Source organism: Lampetra fluviatilis, chromosome 30 (genome assembly GCF_964198595.1).
Source record: "Lampetra fluviatilis chromosome 30, kcLamFluv1.1, whole genome shotgun sequence".
Lineage (NCBI taxonomy): Eukaryota > Metazoa > Chordata > Hyperoartia > Petromyzontiformes > Petromyzontidae > Lampetra > Lampetra fluviatilis.
Window position 1 is genome coordinate 87,196 of NC_136304.1, and position 21,557 is coordinate 108,752.

At 44.7% G+C, this 21,557-nt stretch overlaps 1 protein-coding gene across 9 annotated transcripts in view; it reads right to left on the reverse strand.

The window, feature by feature from the left end:
* Window positions 1-21,557, reverse strand: part of LOC144943090 (signal-induced proliferation-associated 1-like protein 1) — a 149,160-nt gene that overhangs the window by 49,781 nt on the left and 77,822 nt on the right. For all 9 annotated transcript variants that reach the window (XM_078870244.1, XM_078870250.1, XM_078870245.1 and 6 more), the window contains 5 exons: window positions 14,908-15,082; window positions 12,371-12,474; window positions 6,269-6,426; window positions 4,722-5,307; window positions 371-645 (listed from right to left, as the gene is read on the reverse strand). In XM_078870244.1, coding sequence (XP_078726370.1) covers window positions 371-645; window positions 4,722-5,307; window positions 6,269-6,426; window positions 12,371-12,474; window positions 14,908-15,082 — 1,298 coding nt within the window. The remainder of the gene's footprint in view (window positions 1-370; window positions 646-4,721; window positions 5,308-6,268; window positions 6,427-12,370; window positions 12,475-14,907; window positions 15,083-21,557) is intronic.

The window sequence follows — 21,557 nt, forward strand, 5'->3', positions numbered from 1 at the left end:
TCATATCCGGCTCGATAGTTTGCCGCCAGTCACCCATTCAGAAAAAAAGCAATTGCACAGGAAGCGACATGAAGTGAGGCCACAGAAAACACCATCACGGGAAGTGACAAGGCAAAGTGACATCTTATCGCTATGTTATCGCCTAATGCTTCTCTTGGCTTAGACATGCGCTGCAGGTGACAATCACTGCAATATTGGTAAATCCAGCCGGGCCGATCAAGATCAAAAATCTGGACAAGCATAGCTGAAGTTAAGTTCTGGTGGCAACCTGAGTGAAGAGTTACACGCCGTGCGCGGCTAGGCTGTGGGGGAAGATGGCACAGGGGTGGGATGCTGCAGGGGTGGGACAGCGTCCCCAAGGCCCACCCACCTGCGTGGCTTCCCATCCTCCAGGGGCGGAACCACCACCACCTTGACGGTGACGGACGTACGCAGGAGGTCAATCATCTGCTCGTGGCTCAGCGTGGCCATGGCGACGGTGCAGATCTCCACGAGGCGGCTGCCCTGCCGCAGGCCGGCCTGCCACGCAAAGCCGTAGGCTTCCACCTCGGCAACGACGCCCTCTGCGTTCACGTGGAAGCCCAGCTGGCCCAGGCCATTGCGCCGCAGCGTGAGCTCCTCTGTCTCGCACCCGTTCGTCGTGCGCTGCCGAGGGAGTTAACGAAGCGGAAGTCGACGTTAAAAAACAACCCCCGCCGTTACGAATGCCCCAACCGTACATGCGGGCACGCTACTCCAGCGTCTGTGCATGTCGGGTAGTGAGCCACGTGTTGAAGCGCTGCCAATCACTCTCCTGCAGGGCTCTTCTCAGTACAACAGCTGTGCATTTGGAGAACGTAAAAAGGTGAAGTTGCCCAATTTGTTACTGCGTACTTGTGCCAACCGTACCGACTTAAGCAGTGTTCTGACAATTTCCTAAACTATTTTGCTACTGCATACCAGGCAATGGGCTGAATAGACTTCGATGGCAAGTGAGTGCAACAATTCTGAACGTGTGATCGTGAAATATTGCCGGGCAGCGTTTACAAAAGCAGAGCAATGTTTTCCAGGGCTCATGGACACATTAGGAGACCTGCTTTTCCAGGATGTCATTTATATTTTGCTTTTCAAACAGATTCCTGCCACATATGCTAAAAGCCATCCAGGTTGATTTAACGCATATTAATTCATCGTTGCAACTAGTAGCTGTGTACTCTTTGGTTCTTTCAGTAGAAATGTACTTTATCTTGCCAATTACTGAGGAATACCCATGTATCCATTGTAGAACACTGCATCATCGGGCTTTCAATGGGTTCGCGAACTCATTGAATAACAGTTACTGCAGCGCGACACAACTTTAACCAATCTCGCGCCTTGTTGACAGCTTTCCCCAGGGCCTGAACATTAGCGGTATCGCTTTGATGTTGTTTTAGTTTGTCAAAATGCAGCTAGGCGGCCAGATGGAGGGAGCTAAAAAAAAACTTTTCCACGAGGCCGGCTAGACGATGGGGATGTTTGTCCCACGTCTAAAAAGACTTGTGCAGTGCATTCTCAATTCAGCTCATTTAACCCGGCTGCTGCGAGACGTGGCCACGTGTGTGGCCATTGGTGGTGGGGATGGATTGAGGCAAATTTCTTCTGCCTCTAGCCCATCATCATCATCAATCATGATCAGTCCACTGCTGGATACAGGCCTCCTCATGTCCTCGCCCCGCACGTCCGATTAGCGTGGTTGGCTACGGACAGTGCGAAAGCAGTTCAACATACATATTTCACGATCCTGTGATGAACAACCAACTTGGCACTTGTGCACGAGATGAATTTATCGCTCCATCTCTGAGGTGGACTTCCTTCTGGATGGCATTCCATTGTATGGCTATTCCCCCAGTGCTGACGTCACACACCACACCAGGTGCTTATAGATTAGGCTCAGCCAAACTAGGGGAGCCCACGAACAGGGTCTGATATCACTTGGCACAGGGAACAGTCATGGCCAGGAATCTAACAGAGGCTGCGTGTGTTCGTAGTGCGGTGCGCGAACCACTGCGCCACCGCTCCCCACAACTGCACGCGCACGGAAGTTGTAAATTGTCAATTAGTAATGATCCTTGCATGGGAATTCTAATGGATACATGTCGCCCAGTGACTTGGAGGCGAGGTTGGTGGATCACAAAGAGATTAAGCATGGGTCACCTGTAGTGTAATGAAGTGCCAGTGGGTGACAGTAGAGGAAGTAGGTTACTAAAGGCAACCTGAGTAATTTGAGTGTATCCCCTTCATACACCTGGGTGTCACTGGGTACTCTGCTTTCCGTACGCATGCAGTAACTGAAAAAAAAAATCCAAACATATCACAGCAGGACTCTCTTAAAAAGAAGTCTCCGTGAGGCCTTAATGGGTAACAAAGAAAATATCAGTCCTATATGAAAGCTTAGATAAAGTAGGTCGCAAGCTAATTGGCTAACTCCCCTTGAGTTGATTAAGTGGAGGCCCAGGTCAGGTGCAGATAACAGTTTCTGTGAATAGCAGCCAGGAATTGGGGTTGGTGGACCGCACAGGTCGCTGGCATCAGAACGCAGCGTACTTTACCAACCACTACACAGCAACAAAGACAAAAATATTGCTTGAACAGACTGTTGGGGCAAGTGCTGTTAAGCGAGCACCTATAAAGGCCGGAACGGCGCACGAGGGGGTCGGTGGCCAGCACCACGCCCGGCTGCCTTTGCCTCCTCTTTGTCTCCTCAGTGGCAATGTTTTTACACACTGCACCAGGTACTCACTTGAGGCTGAGTCGACCTAGCGGAGGCCAAGAACCGTTTCAAATAATCGTAACTGGTGTTGGCCATGAGCAGGAATCGACCTTAGGTCGTTGGGTTCGGTGCGCAGCGCGCTAACCGCTACACTACCACTCCCCATAAAGTGGAGTAGTGCACACATGCACGCACGCGTGCAGGTGTGCACGAACGCGCAGTCCAAACATTGTTAAAACCAGAGTGCAAGCAGGGATCAAGCTGAAATTTTTTCCTTTGCATCCAAAACAATATCCAATTATGCTAATCGGTGTTCATAGGCGCATCTGGATATGCACCGCGTATATCCCTGCAAGAGTCCTGTTGCAGAAAAAGGACCAATGACCCAGTAAACGTGCAGGAGAACAGAGGCGGCAGCGGCAGACATTTTCCTGGAGGCTAAATCCTTCTCGCTAATGCAATTCGGTCCTGCCCTCTACATGACCTCCAGTTTGGTCAAGGAAAAGTGGGGTCTTTTTTGCAACAGATACGTCTGAAAACATACTTCACCGTCAAATAATTGAGGCTGAGCATTGGAGACATGTTTGCGTAGGATTAAAACGTTCAGCACCAAGGGTAGTGGAGATTAAGTGTGACAGAACAGGAAGATTTGGTGTAGATGTCCAAACATACACGGGCTTGAGTGCAACATAAAACAAAGACACAAATCTCCTTTGTGGCCTGAACAGACTGGCAGGGCGCATGCCGTTAGCAAGCAGCTATCAAGGCTAGCACGGGACACGAGGGAGTGGTGTGGCCAGCACCCTGCTCGGTCACCTTTGTCTTCCCAGTGGGGATGTTTACATACAGCACCAGGTACTTATTTAAGGCCGAGTCGATCGAGAGGAGGCCCAGAATCGGTTCAGATAATCGTTACTTGTGTTGGCCGTGAGCGGTAATCGAATTCGGGTCTGCACTACCGCATACACACGGACACATACTGCCATCTCAACGTCATGCCCAATCGTGTGGAACATGTACAATGATATTAGGAAGTATGGAGAGGTTTCTCTAATGGCGGTCAGGACGTTAGTGGTGACGACGACGATATTATTATTGTAACAAAGGTTATGCTGATGATGAGAGCTATGCGCATGGCAATAATAAAAATAATAAACTCATGATGAGTAATCACAATGAAGACAGGGTAACGGTGGCGATAAGGGTGACAGTGAATCAAGTGATGACGAATGGAACAAAAGTGAATCTTGATTTGAAGCTTTCGTGACTGCAGGAATCCAAAAGTGGTCGTGCTCATGATGTGAAAGACGATTGTGAAGACAGGATAATGATACGCAGGTGATGATTATGATTGACTATGGTAGTGATATCGATATAACGATAATAATTGTGAAAAATGTGATAACGTTCTCTTCTGAAGGTTACAATGTGATGAGCTGATACAGGCATGACTGTGATGACGTTGATGATCATGATAGGCTAACAATAATGATATATCTGATGTTAATATATGATGATGCTGAATGTAAAAGGTCAATTATGTATAGAAAAAATGATATGATGAAGATGCTCAAAATAGGAAAATTATATTTTAAATTATTCTTAATAAGTGATTTACCATTCAAATGAGCTTTGAGGCAGTGGTGGCAATGTCCACATTCCTATGGCAGGGGAGAGTCCATCCACAGGCCAGCCACTTGTTGGCTTCTCCACCAAGTGATGACGGGCGGATTCGAACACTAACCAGGATTTGAACTCGCAAACTTCTGATTGCGAGCCGTCCATAATAATGGAGGGGCTGATGACGATCATGGAATAATAACAAACATGACAAAGATGATAGAAGAATACAAATCAATGCCGCTTAAGATATAACGACCATCGCCGTGACAAGTGTGATAGCGCTGAATCACCGTCACTACAATGACAACGACAAACAAACCAAAGTTCCCAGCAGCGCCATCGCCGAACCACGCGGGACGCCACGACGCACCTGCAGCCGCAGTGTGATGTCACGGACATCCTCGGGCTCGGCTCGGCTCACCAGCACGCACTCCCCGCGCCCGTAGAACAGCTTCACGCTGCTCGAGCCACTCGTCCACCCCAGCACGTCCCTGCCGGGCACGTGGAACACGACGGTGCGCACGGCGCGGTCGATCAGCGCCGCCCGCGCCCCCGACACCGCTAGCCAGCAGTCGAGCTCGCAGGCGCGAGCCAGGTCCTGCGCCACCACGGGCCAGGCGAGCGCCCCGGGCGTCTCGGCGATCTCGGCGCCGGGCCGCCCGGCCGTCTTCTCGCGCCGCTTGCCGCCGAGCGAGATGAGAGCGCCGAGTTTGGTGGAGGCGGAAGCGTCGGCGAGGGCGGTGCCCGTCGCGTGGTGCTCGGCCAGCTCGCGCAGGTACTCGAGCCGCGTGCGCGTCGCCATCGCCAGGAACTTGTCGGCCTTGAAGGCGGCGTTCTCGCCATTGATCGCCTTGCTCAGCAGGAACTCGCGGAATGCCGGCGACTTGGGGAATCGCGCTCGGTTGGGGAACGGCGGCCCAAACGACGGCACGTCCTTTGAGCGCGCCACCGACACGCTGCGCACACCGACGCAGATGGGGGAAAGGGGGAGAAGGGGACGGAGGAGGGGTGGCGGAAACAGGCGGTGGCGTTTGGCAGTGAGAAAATGTATAAGTGGGTAACTGTCAGGTGTGCGGCCGTGTTTGTGGCTTGCAAATTCGTGGAACCATCACAATTCGCGGACGCGATTCCTAATGCAGACTCGATTACTTTTTGGGACAATTTTGGAAAATGCTCGCGAAGTTCACATAAAGGGAACCCACAGGCTGGAGAGGGCCTGGGACTTCAATTCATACGGCTCACGACCACATGATACCTCCCACTTCGATTTTATATTTATCTGTCCCTGCAAACATCTTAGCCACAAAAATTGGGTATTCTCTCTCTCTAATGTAGCACGTTCATTCACTTCTGCCACTGCTCGGGCCACTTGGATTGACAGAGGCGGCTTGAGCTGTGTGTGTTCACGTGTGCCAAAGATCCTATTAGGCGCCAAGTTAGGAAAAAATTAATCCCATCCCCTATGCAAACCAATTGCATAGAACATACAGGATTACCAAGATATCATTATTAAGCGTGCAATTCGATGCGTGCATTGTGAGCATAAAAATTAATTTTAATGCATCTTCACGTGACTATCTGCAGTACTAATGGTGTCCGCACTGGTATGCATGTCAGTAATCCGGCCCTTTGGAGGCAGGGTTAGTGGATCTTGCAGAGATCCACAAATGCGATTATTTAATAATTATCAAATAGCCCAGCTCTGAAACAAACCTTTAAAGAGTGAATATTTCTTGTTTCAGGTGTTGTCAATGAACCCTGCCCACTCGCTGGCTGGTGTTATGTTCACCTCATGCCACAGAGGGACAGCTCGAGACGCACTGCATGGGAGGCGTGGTATAAAGGTTAACTGACGACGATGATGGTTATGATGATGATGGTGTCATGAGTGCTCAAACGCGTGCTCTCAAGGCTGACCTGTAAGAAACGTTGTCCGTGCAAGGGTCCTGCACACGCACCACGATGAACACGTGCTGGTACTGTGAGCGGATGTGGCGCGGAGTGAATGGCAGTGCGCCTGGCTCCTGGAAAACGATGGTAACGATGTCGTTGCCAATGTGTCGCTTGCGCAACAGCTGAGGGCCAGAGACAGTACGAGGGAGAGAGACCGAACAACACGATGATGGTAAAACATGAGAGGTTTGAATTTGGGCAAACACCCCATGGTTAAGCAGGATTTTCACGTGTAGCAGAGATGATGGTCTTCCAATGCCCTGCTCACCATCGACTGCACAAAAATAATTTATGTTCATCTTTATGTTGCAGAAATCATTTGAATGTCTCATGTGACAGTTGTTTTTGCTCCGATTTGTATTTGCTTCATAGCTGTACTTTTATTTAAAATTTTTGTCTTTGTAATCTTGGTGCTCCAGGGCACTCTTGCAAATGAGACTAAACAAAATACACTTCACATGATATTAATTTGATTTTCAATTATTTGGCTAAATTATATCTCTGAGTATTAAAATTATCAGTCTATTTAATATGTAACAAACACTCTTAGCAGGGCATGTAAAAAGTGCGACCCTAGTGCGGATAAAGAGTCTTGGTAAACTGACCTCAGAAGTAGTTCTATGATGTAATTTTCTATGGCACAGGGAGATGCCCTGCTCGATGAGTTCCATAACATTAATCGTCACTGACACCAAAAAACCACATGTGTATAACTGTGGAAAATATAACGGTGGAAAAAGCTATAATCTAAAATAAAAAAAATGTGAGGGTAGAAAAGGTTAAAACAATAATAATAATAGACACGGAAACACATTGGATACTTAAGGATAATTACATTCGTTGGCTAATCTCAAGCAACCCATGAACAAAAAAACAATACTAAAATAATGCACAACATTGACCAAATTAAAAGTTTTCGCACGGCCACCAACCACAGAACGTTCAAGCAAACAAGGATTCATCTTTAGGGCCAAGAAGTTGTCACAACCGACACAGTTTATGCCAACGCGCCTCATCACTTCCGTCTGCCAGCTCATCCGACTGTGGTTCACCAATTGGTTTTGGGACTTTCCCCGACCTCTGGGCGCCACTCAAATGAGCACGGTTGGCGACGTAAGGAGCGAAAGAAGTTCAACATATGTACATAAAATGTATGTCTCGGTCAATAGCCTCAACCAATCGTATTGTTAATTTCAGAACCTCCAAATCGCGTACCCTACCATGGCAAAACATTCTTCACATACAGAGTACGTTCTTATATTTCAATTGCAGAAAATTATGTTCTGGTTGTTTTGGTTAAGTCCAATGTTCAGAGCTGTAAGTAAGACAGGTGTCAGCCCTGGCGCAAACACTCATCTCCTAATACACCAGTCTCTCTTAACACTGCATACTTGGTTTCCATTTTAGCTGCCTTTTCCCACCCTGGGGCAAGCTTCTGTCTAACCATTAACATTGCACATGACACATTGATCTACATAGTTGCCTTGCATGAAAGATAAACATTGCCATGATGCCTTAGAGGAAAAACTGAGGGTCAGATGGAATGATATGGTCGACTTTAGAAAACACAATGAATGGAAGTACCTGGAGAGAGAAAGGCCAAGCAGCCAACCTAATGCAATAATTAATAACAGAGTCGTTCTGGGTAATATAAGTAACAAAATAAATAAATAGACAATATGCCTCCTTCACATATCTCTCCCTCGACATGAAAAAATAAAAGTATGTAGTTACACATCCCATCAGCTGCACGGGCCCTCTGGGAATGCACAATTTCAGCAGCACTGGTTTAACACAAGCAAACTCTGGCCGGGTTTTGATATTCAATGCATCATGAGCAGAGGCAAGCTGGCTTTAGTAATTTAAGTTTTGGCTCCAAAGAACAAGACGCCAAGGACAATTGCAAAGCAGCTGTATGCACCGACAATAACGTGTGCTGTGCCGCGGTGTGCCGTTAAATAAAAAAAGTAACCCGTTGCACATATATAAACTGGATATATAAACTGTGCATATATAAACTGTATATATATAAACTGTATATATATAAAATAAGCTGAAAACAAAACACAGCTGGAGAATCCCACTGAATGTGTGCATTCCTTTGTGGCTGCATGAGTTCAATTATTCAAGGAATGCTATTCTTGGACTCTGTGGCTTATGGAGGCTTCTGCCAACTCTGCCTGCGCATGTTTGAAGGATGGAACCAGGGGTGTGGGCTCCGCAAAATCATTCGCCAAAGCTTGCCACTCCACTCCGGCGTTAGGGTGTTGGCACAGTGGTAAGTGGTAACACTCGTGCCTCACAGGGCCTGGGTTTATAAATCAAACCCAGGCCCTGTATGACTATCTAAACGCTTCTTAGACATGCCCTGTAATTAGCACATCATGGTAAGATGGTATTGATCTCTCGAAACAAAGCAACAACATTAAACAACTGGCCATCCCTCCCTGTGCATTGGTGTATTGCTCAACCTTGCACCGATGTTGTTTCTCCACTGTGAAGTAAAATAACAATCATCTTTTACCAAACCATTATTAGTAGCCTTATCCTGTGCCTGCACTTGACTTACAATATTTATAATTAAATACAACTTTTATTTTGCATTAATGCTCTTTTTGCTTTAATGTGAATACATTTGACATTTGCCGAAGTACAGGTCCAAAGAGCCAAAACGCAAAGCCACCAACAGCAAACAGCACACTGGCCACGCCCACCTGTCCCGCCCCACGGCACGGGCGGGTGAGCGGGCGGGTGAACCGGCGAGACAAATCCGTGTAATACATCGGCCCCATGCTGAGCCGCGCTGGCTCCTCGCCACCACCTAAGCCCTGGCAGTGCCATCACATGCGTTGTGCAATACGCACGCGGCCCGGGATTGCGATGACGGTCGGTCGGTGGGCCGACGATGCACAATTAGGGACTTTGCCAACTTTGCTCCCTTGCACCAAGAATGTAGCTCAGTTACAGTGCACAATTAAGACAATTTCAGGATGGATTTGAATATTTGTTTTCGTCTTGAAGACAAGGTTCGGTAATTGGTGAGCAGATTTTAACGTCAAATTTTGTGTTTTTCAGTTGCACGAACAAGTTCTTCAAGTATGCTGCCCGGTTTGTGTTGTAGATGAAAGTTCGTGGCTGTCAAATCACCCGAGCGACTGCCACTGCTTCCCACAATCTGCGAGCTTTGTCACGAAACGTGCCTATTCTTATGATTTATTGGAGTTAACCATACATTATGCCTCACATAAAAAACTGCTACATAGCAGAATGCAAATCAAACATCACTGAGGCGCACGACCCAACACGGCACAACACTGCACACTAAGTGAACACAACATGGAATCCTCTATTACTGCTGTTTTGTCATTATTTAAAATTTCTAATGTGATAGTTGTTTTTTGTGCAGATTCTTATTTGCATTTCTGTTTTTGCATTTTATTTGCTTTGCGCCTTTTTGGTGCCCCAGGTCACTCTTGAAACAGAGACTCTATCCTGGTCTCCTGAGTTCTCACCTGGTTAAATAAAATAATGTTGAAACTTGAACTTGCCGAACAACACACGACACAACCCGAAAAACATTGAGAGCTGTACGGGACAACCGCAAATACCCATGCAGTTGCGTTGTTTACATCAGATTCCCTGTACAGCAGCTCTGCCCTTTTACAAAACAACCAAATTCATATTAGCATTTACAAATGCCAATTATATTGCACAGAAACGGATTTGTGTCACAATTGCATTTAATTCTTACTGTTAATACGAGAAGGTAGACGTAATACTCATAGTGTTTGATGATAACAAAGCTCTATCTCTGTAATCTAAAGCAAACAGTGGACATAAATTAGACTTAGCCGTTTTCAATTTATAGAGTTTCTCGACTGATGCAGCCATGGATATGAGCACATGAACAATATTGAAAGCCTACAATAATCCTACGTGGCAGAACTGGAAATAGCTTCGTGTGCGATACACTGTACATAATTATGGTCAGACTTGAGCCTTATCCAGAGCACCAGAAGCCCGAGACTTAACGCTGCCTCGAGACTTAACGCTGTCTATCACTTAATTACAGGTGGCACAAGGGCCTAAATAAACCTGAGGTAGTAATCTCTGTCTATTTGCACTTCAACGAAGCCACACATCTATTTACGCGTTTTCATCTTGCAGTTATATAAATTTTGTACGTTATAAGGCGGTGTGCTAATGAGGAATGTGGAGTTTATTGCATCTGTCCTCTTCTTGGTTCTTTCGGTAAAGTCACGTAGAATGGAAATAATAAAATAATAAAAATTAAACATAATAAAATAATTCTCACGGCGTTTCGGCCACAACGCAAGCAGCCGTCCTCAGGTGGAGAGCAGGTCTGTCGATTAGACAGAGTCTGAATGACACACTCCAGGCTTGGAGCGACTATTTAAGCTGGGATGGAGGGGGGAAGGGCGCCTTGACAAAATAATTTGCATATCAAGAGATAAGAGCTAAGCTAAGTTCCCTTAAAATCAAAGCCAATGTACATATATAATTAGCATCCATTAAAACATTAGTCGAACATTTTAACTGCACTTAAAGCTTTCGTGACTGCAGAAATTCATATTCTTTGGGTCTTTCGGTAAAGTCACGTAGATAGGTTCAAAGAAAATAACAAAAAAACAAAACTACGACGTTTCGATCGCAACACAAGCGGTCGAAACGTCATACTTTTGGGCTACGCCAATCTTTAAACCTTTATAAACAGTTTGCCTTTAGAGGCTAGCCCCTTTTCCTGATGACGATTGCTTGTGTTGCAATCGAAACATCGTGATATTTTTATTCACTTTATTTTTTTATAACTACGTGACTTTACCGAAAGAACCAAAGAATATGCAATATTACTATGAACTACTGTATACAAACTTGGCACTGATCTACCGCAACTTTGTGTTACAAAAACAACATTTCTCTGTCAGAATCTTTTGAAGGTGTTTGCTTTTTATGAAAGCATTATTTTTATTCCAAAACAAACGAAAACTGCACAATGCAGTTTAGCGGTACACATTGCTGTACACACCCAATGGGGGATCACGTGGCCACAACTTTGATCGAGCTGTTTTGTTGTTGCTAGCTACTTGACGTGTAAGGCCTTTACACCTGTCTTCAGCAACATTGTTAAAAGTAATAAATAGATAAATAGCAAGCTGTGCAGAAAATTTTCCACGTGTAATAGGCATTCAATGCAAATGTAAAATGCAACTCTCATTCATAACTGTGCGGCTTATCTGGAGCGATGATTGGTGCACAACAAAACCTCACCTATACACAAAAAAACGGGAAAGCTTCCTACTATACTGTCTTAGCAAGGATGGGGTTTATATTCTTGTAAGGGGTGAAACAAATGCAGAGCCACTGCAAGTGGGGTGATTCGATCAATTGAAAAACTTCAGAGTGGTTATTCGATTCACTGAGCATGTTCTGTTTTCTCAGTGTGGTGAACGGCATCGCTCTTCATGGCTTCAAGTCATGATGTGAACCCATTACGAGAGTGAAAACGAATAGAAAAAGACGATACGTGCACACAAGATTTTGTGCAAGAATAATCGCTTTTAACCAATGAAATGATCCATCGTCGTCACACCCCTTATTCACTTGTCAAAAATATCTGCAGTAAAATTGAAGCAAAACAAAACCTTTCCTTTATTATGACTGCCACACCCCTAAGTTCTCCCTCTCACCAAACCTCAGAAACCGTTAATGGGCCAACGGTGGGAACATGAAATCAGAGTCGGCACCTATGTTTCCCCCAGAGGCTGTTCCGTTGTGGATACACCACACCATCTGACCCGGCTTGCCTGAGACTCCTCCTGTGGCTGGAAGATAGCTGTTGCCACGCACTCGTTAACAAGCAGAGGCCGTCGCAGTCTGCACCTCTGATTAATTAAGAACACCGCTGAATCGCAGGAGGAACATGGCGTGCTTCTACCACTGCACATCATAAAACCCGATCGCTCCCCGTGCCACGTGATGCCGAGTCACTGTGAATCCGAGATAAATGAATGGGCAGCAAAGTCTGAACGTGAGCGCAAGTCATACCTGCTGCTTGTTGTTGGGAGTGTACGGCAGCATGGTGGAGACGTGGAACATGATCTCGTAATCGCGGTACTGCGTGTAGAGGGAGTGAGTCCCCGTCGAATCCGCTGTGGAGGGGACACGTGGCACCAGCACTGTTGGGTCAGCCTCGACGACACAGGGAAGCTTTTTCCACGTGACTCAAAGAGTTAAAATTGTCTCCACTATTAAATGAACGTCTGCTAGTGCTAAACTCCTATCTGTGGAAATTCGTCAATCCTATTCCAGAGCAATGAGCCAACACCGCTGAGAAAATGAGTTTGAATCTGGGCTCTTGCAGCCTGTGATTAAACCACGTCCTCAAGCGGAGTGAGTGCAGTTTGGTCAGAAAATAATTGCACAAAATAAGTTTGTGAGGGATAAAGTTTGTAAATATTTACTTCAGGAGTGATATATAGCGAACCGCTCGTAGAGATCGCGAAGGAGCATGATGCAGTGTTGTGTTAGTTCTGAGAGGTCTCATGTTAAGGCATTTTTGGGCAGGGTACAGGATTCACCTTGTATCTATTCCCTCGAGCGTCACCACTACTAAACTTACTCAAAGTTTCATTTTACAAATTCTGATTTCCTATTTGGACTCAGCAGCCTTCAGATCCTCCAGATTTTCAAACCAAACAAACTTTCTTCAGCAAAGATTTAAAAAAAATTAGTTTTCAAAATTTTGCGGGTCATAAGTTACAACATTTTGGTTGTATTTGTTGAGTTTTGCAGTTACAGAGACTCCATTATATTCGGGCCAATTTTCAGCTTTTAAAACGTGATGAAACATTACATCAGTCAATAATGATTGTATGTATATGATAGCTGTAGAGAAGTGCGTGGCTGGAACCCGCAAGAACCGGGGTCTGGGCCAGTCAGAAAAATGCCAGACCTCGGTCAGCGAGCCACACGAATGCAGACAACAAATATCAGTTTTGTCATAACCACCGAGAAGGATGCAACCCATTCGCCCTGTACCAAGCATAAGAGTTATTTACATTTTGACTGCTCCTTAAGTTTTTGCAGTTGTGCTTGGTGGCTCTCCGATGCATTTGCAGGTTGCAATGCACGTTTATTAGGCATGATGTCCGACGTTTTGCTCGACAAGCTCAGAGCTGCAAGTATGCCGTCGAAAACACGCGGTATGACGGTCCAAAAAATACGTTGGAGAGTACGCCTTCCAGTTTCGACGCATATTACCAATGTACCACTACAAACGTAATGGAAAATTAAAATCAATTATGATACTACATTAAAATAAATTAAAGCACTTGAGAACATGGTGGGCCTGTATTAATATTTTAAGTTGTTTTCTTTTCATTTCTGCACATTGTGTATGCTTAACGTTTGCACGAGCAGATGGGTAAACACTAAATGGATACTAAGGCAAGATGAATATTTCATCGGCGCGTTGCCTCGACAATCTACGCGGTGCATTAGTTAAACAACTGGCCACGTGTTCCTACATTAATTATGAGCTGCTGACGATCTTGAGGAGGGAGTGAATGTAAAAGGCCCTGCGCCTTAGGGGACCAATTCTAACCGGAGTCCGGTTCTCCGACAAGAACCAGGTGCAAATCCTTAGGCAGAATAAAAGTGTACAATCAAAATTTATTTAAAATTACTTTTCCACCAACGTGAAATTTCGAATGTGGAACGTGGCCAAAGCAAACGTGGACACTGAGGGGAGTGGAGGTGAAACTGGGTGCAAGCAGCTGGTGGGGTGCTTTGTAAAACAAACCGTGCCACAGCCACATCTTTCATTTGAAACGCTTCATTGGTGCGATAAGGTCAAATAAGTATAACTGTAGGTCTGCTTGTAATTAGACAAAGGCCTTTCCTTATGATTCCCGCTCCTGCAATCAGTTTGGCTGGATGGAAGGAGATTCAGAAAAGGACGTTAGACTACGTTTGTTATTCACCTACCCTGGTTTCCACAGGTAGCCATTGGCATGTTTGGTATATTATTAAAACACTACCCTCTGCCTGATTTGTCACAGGAATCTGAATTACATTGCCACAACACCCTGTCACAATGCTCCTCACCCAGGATTCCCCATTTAAAATGATCTCAAAGGTAACGATTAACAATAACTAAAAATCTGGTAAAATTGTAAAAAGTTGTAAACAGAAGCAACCATCTTCTCTTGAAATAAGCACCTGGCAGGCATAACACCACAGGAAAATAAATGGTCAAATGACCAACCACCACCACCGATATTACCACTACCACCACCACCGGCAACACCACCAACTACCACCATCGCCACCACCATTACAAACCACCATCGACATTACCACTACCACCAATATCACTACTACCACCACTGAAAACACCACCACTACCACCAGCATCACCGACAAAAAAAACCCTACTACCACTGACACTTCCGCTCTCACCGCCACCATCGCTACCACCACCACCAATAACCACTGCTACCACCACCTCCACTACCAATACCACCGCCGCCGCCGCAGCAGCAGCCACCACCACCTTCCTGCTGGCGTGCGCCGGTACTCACTCTTGTTGTCGAGCTGCGCGCGGTACTTGTCGAAGCCCTGCAGGCGAACGCGCGTGCCCAGCAGGTCGAGGAACTCGTCGAACGCTGGCCCCGCGTTCTCATTGTTGTACATCTCCTCCTCCGTGCTCTGGCCGGCCTTGCAGTACATGATGCCCAGTTTGTGGTGCGTGCTCAGCTGTGGGGAGATGGGTAGCGCTCCATTAGAACTCAAATGCGAGCGGCAGTGGAGGTGATAATGGTACTGTAGAGTTTAGTCAATCGTATTCCTTGCCACTCGTGAAAAATCCACATTTCTATGGCAGAAACCGATTTCTCAATCAATAATTCTTGACGTCTGACTTCGTTTTTTGCGCTATAATTAGAATAAAAGTCAATTTTAGATTCACGACACGTGCATCTAAACGTGGGCAAGCATTCGTTACTAGAATCTATGCAAATCATATTGTAATGTTAAAATCAAGTTAATGAATTAAATTACAATTGTGATCCTGAATACTGATCATTCATTGAATCGACAGGTGAACTGGCTAATGCACACACACAGAGTACATGTGTGTGTGATAACTTTGAACAACAAAAAACTATCGTCCAAAATGTCATAGGAACGGGCTTCACCAACTTTTTATCAGCTTTAACATCAAATGAAACTTGAAGGAATTCAGGAAAATAGGCTCTCTATGCCATCTGAGTGAAAACTAATCAACCTCAAGACCAACATTTTTTGAGGCCCAAATAAATAAAAAACATAGATTTTAGGATTTTCTTAATTATAAGCATAGACTGGACTCGTTGGGGTGCCATATGTAGGATTGATAGCCCTAATATAACATTATAATTAACATTGGTCACTCACCGTCACATTCACATATATAGGTGAAAAACCCTATTTTTAAACCCACGAACACAAATATAGAGCTTATGAAATACAATACATAGCAAGCACTTGATCCCAAAGATGTTTGAAAAATTATTATTAAATACAACCATCCACTGCCTCATATTAATTCATTATTCAAACACATTAGCACATCCACCGCACCGTCACTAAACAAGAGCGGGTCATGTGTACGTCATTCGATAATGCAGTGGCATTCATAATTTATCATCGCCTTGAGACACCTATCACAGGGACTTCTGATGGGAGTTCTCTGTCGTCACAAGCCCCAGATCTTGCAAAAAATGTCCCGCTCCGGTCAAACCGGAAATATGGCAACCCCCGCTTTTCATTCTACAGGCCCAGCAGCCCGAGTGAAAATCAATGATTTATGTTTCGATTTAAAGCTTTCGTGACTGCAGGGATTCATCTTCTTGGTTCTTTCGGTAAAGTCACGTTGAAAGGGAAATAATAAAATAATAAAAATTAAACATAATAAAATACAATTCTCACGACGTTTCGGCCACAACGCAAGCAGCCGTCCTCAGGTGAAGACCAGGTCTGTCGGAAAGAGAGCGTCTGAATGAGCACCACCAAGCTTGGCAGCGTATACTTAAGCTGGGTTAGAGGGGGAAGGGCGCCTTGACAAAGTAATTTGCATATCAAGAGGTATTTAGCATATTTATAGAAAATGCAGATATGGGATTAGTCACTACTTGTGGAATGCGTAGGAGGTGGGGGGGGTCTCAAAGTCATATTATGCCCGTGCATTATTGTAGAGTATATTTAGAATATTGATGATACTGATGTAGTTTATATTTTAGTTTTTTTATGTGGTGGTTTAGCTGTTACAGCTCCTTACTATTAAAATTCCTTCCCTTTATTACTGCTAACCCTACTCCCTCCCTTTGATGCTGCTAATCCTACATAATTCACGGGCATAATATGACTTTGAGACCCCCCCCACCTCCTACGCATTCCACAAGTAGTGACTAATCCCATATCAGCATTTTCCATAAATATGCTAAATTCCTATTGATATGCAAATTCCTTTGTCAATGCACCCTTCCCCCTCTAACCCAGCTTAAATATACGCTGCCAAGCTTGGTGGTGCTCATTCAGACGCTGTCTTTCCGACAGACATGTTCTTCACCTGAGGACGGCTGCTTGCGTTGTGGCCGAAACGTCGTGAGAATTGTATTTTATTATGTTTTATTTTTATTATTTTATTATTTCCCTTCTACGTGACTTTACCGAAAGAACCAAGAAGACAATGATTTATGGTTCAGGGGGAAGGAGAATAAACTAAACACAAAAAGCAGTTAGAAATAAATTAGTAAAAATCTTTATTTGAAAGTGCATACCTCCAGTGGCTTCCTAATATCGGAAGAGCGTTCCAGATGGCTGCATAAAGGCTATGAAGAGTTTCAGTAAAACAGAAGGTACGTTCACTGTCAAGATATGGAGAAGTACATTGATGTGGGTGACTCAATTCACGAGGTGCCTGGAGGAAATGATACAGCCGGGGTGTTGCTGACAAGCTGTGTGCAATGCCTGAGAGTCGTTCTCTCTTCCACGAGGGTTTTCCCTGCACACCCTGGTTTCGGCCCATATAAAAAAAAAGTATAGGATAATGTAATTGACAAAAGATATCCATCAGATCCCTCTGAAATGAGTGTCTTATATTAAGCAAAGATAGACAAATAGTAACAGCAAATGCGGTTTATTTATTTTTCATAGATCTGAAATAAAGGTCATCTATCGATCTCAGTGTAATCCTTTTTGATTGTGATGTAATCTTCAAAATATAATACATCACGATATTTTTTTCCTGATGACGATTACTTGTGTTGCGATCGAACTTTCATAGTGATTTGTTATTTTTTGTTATTTTCTTTGAACCTATCTACGTGACTTTACCGAAAGACCCAAGAATATGAATTCCTGCAGTCACGAAAGCTTTAAGTCAAGAAATAACTGATCAAACGAACAATCGAATGAACGAGTGAACCAATATTATACTTTCTTTTGCTGCTACCATTGTGCTGCACGATCGCTCACACGCAAACGTTCAAATTACATCTTGTGCCAATCATCTCTCTCGACCGAGGCGCAGCTCATCGGGGGCTGGGAGTTGAAAGCGTGACAATTCACACCCGTTTCCTCAACGAGACTTATTGCTGCACCCTTTCATCCTTGTCCCCCCTACCCACCACCCCTTTCCCACTCAAGCGCCTAAATCCCCAACACAATTAGTAACATTTCTGGCATGGCGTTAAATGTGCATTTAATGGAATGTGTCAGTTCATCCGAGGCTGCATGTCAAGCTTCTTGGCTAATTGTTCCTCCAACGCAGGTTCCGTTTCACTTAATGAGTTGCTTCTGAAGAGAAGCCGATCGACGCTGGGCCCACGAATAGCGCGCACAACAAAAGGGCTCATCCATAATCCAGCGCGCTCGGCTTTCCACAGCGCAACGCTAACGAGTTCGCACACCGGCACGAGACACTCGAAATAGCTCCTCGGTCTTCAAACATTTTCCTGACCCTTGGGATGTGATATTTACTTTGCCAAGTACAGCGCCTTCAGTAAGTTGTCGAAAGGTTTTTTATTCATTTATTTTATTATTATCTAGAAACTTCCGAAGGTGGGCATATTTGGGTGGGGAGAAAGGAAGTGGATGGGTCCACAAAGTTATCAAAACCTCGAATTGATTACATTCTATATATTTACGAGCGGGAAGTACCCGGCGTTGCCCGGGGGAAAAATATATTTAAGAACTTCTCTTAAAAACTCAACATACACGTATATAGTGGATTAACACGCGGGGGTTGCAAACAGCGGGTGTATTTGAGGGCAAGCAGGTGCAAGCGTGAAGATATGGAGTAGCCGCCAGAGAGGCACCAGCAATTATGGGGAGAAGCAGTAATTAACCGGGTGCATTTGGGCACAGGCAGGTGCGAGCATGGGAACACGGTTCTAGACGCCAGAGAGGTGGGAGATGATAAGAAAAAGCACGTGCAGGAAGCGCCGCTGAAGCACCAGCTTAATGGGGGGTAACTGATGACCCTTAATGAGGAGGGGGGTATAAAGGTGTGTGCGGAGCAACACGGGTTAGTTGGTTTGGAGCTGAAGGAACGAAGAAAACAAGAGCCAGGGAGAAGAAGCCTGGGACCTTGCCCTCTACACCTCGTCCTCCCAAGCAGTGTTGGCTGATCCCCTGCTGGGGGCAACGACGAGGTGGAGGTGTGAGAGAAGAGTGACAGGTTAGCGGAGTACTACGTGATGGGCTAGCGGAGTATAGAGAGAGGGAGTTCGGAGCAAGGGTGCGTTGTGTTGGTGTGAGGAGCATCCATACAGGATGCGAAATAATAAAGTGACACAGGAGAAAAGCTAAAAGTGTCCGTGTGAATACACCACTACACGTACACAAATACTAAGCTATTGTGAAAGCCCGGCGTGCCATTTGTCTGTCCATTTGTCTGTCAACAAAATTATAAGAGGTTTGCAAAAAAAAAAAAGTTATAGAAAGTGGGGGGTAAATAGTTGATCTAAAAGGTTTCTGAAAATTGTCGACCACCCCCCCCCTAGTGACTCTATAGTAGTATCTGACTCTACAGTAGTAACTGGCTCTACAGTAGTATCTACCGACTCTATAGTATAGTAGTATCTACTGACTCTGTAGTAGTATCTGACTCTACAGTAGTAATTGGCTCTACAGTAGTATCTACCGACTCTATAGTATAGTAGTATCTACTGACTCTGTAGTAGTATCTACTGACTCTGTAGTAGTATCTGACTCTGTAGTTGTATCTACTGAGCCCAGTAGTATATACCGACTCTATAGTAGTATCTACTGCCCCTACAGTAGTATCTACCGGCTCAAGTAGTAACTACTAACTTTGTATCATTATCTGCGGACTCTATAGCAGTATCTGCTGACTCTATAGTCATATCTACCGACTCTGCAGCAGTATATACTGACTATAGTGGAATCTAGTGACTGTAGCAATATCTACTGACTCTAGTAGTATCTACCGACTCTACGGTAGTATCTACCGACTCTAAAGTAGTAACAACTGACTATAGTAGTATCCACTGACTATAGTAGTAACGCCTAACTCTATAGTAGTATCTACCAACTCTATAGTAGTAAATACTGACTCTACAGTAGTATATACTGAATTTATAGCCGTATCTATTGACTCTATAGTAGTATCCACTGACTATAGTAGTAACTACCGACTCTACGGTAATATCTACTGATTCTAGATTTGAAGCTTTCGTGACTGCAAGGATTCATACTCTTAGTTCTTTCGGTAAAGTCACGTAGGTAAAAAAATGAAATTAAAATTAATAAAAATAAAATAATAAACTCACGACGTTTCGGAGGCAACACAAGTCTCCGTCATCAGGTGGGACCGTCACAGCCTATCTGACCTACTATAGTAGTAACGACTGACTTTACAGTAGTAACTACCAACTCTACAGTAGTACCCACTGACCAAAGAAGTAACTACGAACTCTATAGTAGTATCTACCGACTTTACGGTAGTATCTACCGACTCTATAGTAGTATCCACTGACTATAGTAGTAACGACTGACTCTATAGTAGTATCTACCGACTCTATAGTAGTAACAACTGACTATAGTAGTAACTACTAACTCTATAGTAGGATCTACCGACTCTACAGTAGTAACAACTGACTATAGTAGTATCCACTGACTATAGTAGTAACGACTAACTCTACAGTAGCATCGACTGACTATCGTAGTAGTCTTGAGTTGAAGCTTCCGTGACTGCAGGAATCCATACTTTCTGGTTCTTTCGGTAAAGTCACGGAGATAGACAAAATAACAAAAGAAAACACGACGTTTCAGTTGCAACACTACGGGGAGGGCTTCCACATAACTGTGAGATATTTTAACAGACTGCGAGACAAGAAGGTACATCTGATCGAGTCTCTCACCTTCCAAAGAGATGCCGCGACAACAAGGTGATACCGATCGCCTTTACACTCACATCTGCTGCTGTTGCTTCCCCTAACGCTAAACAGATCTTGTTCAAGGCCAGTCCAGCCCTAATCTCAGAAAGAATAACGCTGCTCCGATTTGAACTTGATAATTTAGACAAGACTCTCTTACAATCACATTCAGCATTAACAGACAAAATGTCCACATGTGATTGGGGGACCATGTGGATAACATGACTGTTTCTTCAGCTGCTTCAATGTCAACCAAAAGCAGAGCCAACCTGATTGCCAAATTCAACCTCTTGTCAAGAAAGAAACCCGAACCACACTTGGAAAAGTTAGATGTTAACAAGATTGTTATCAATCACAGTAACAACCCATTTCTGCCAGCCTAAAAATTGGTACTAGCCAAGGGGTTGAATTTCGCAGTCATCCCAGTGGATGACATCATTGCCCAGGTCGACGTAGACCTCAAAGGTCTGGGACACATCCCGGCAGACGTTGCAAGATCTTGAATTGCTGCTATCCTCAAGAATGCTAAGAAACCCATTAGCAACATTAGCAACATTAGCAAGGATGAACGTTTTGAACTCGCTCAATTAAAAAAGAGAGATGATATTGTCATCCTCTCAGCCGACAAGTTTAATGCCACTGTCATTATGACTTAAACCACATACAACAAAACCCAAGACCTTCTCAATGATGGCTGCTATACCAAAATGAACAGAGACCCTACCAATAGCTTGGCTACTAAAACCAACAAAATCATCACTAATTCGACTTCCCTAATCGAACGCACCAAA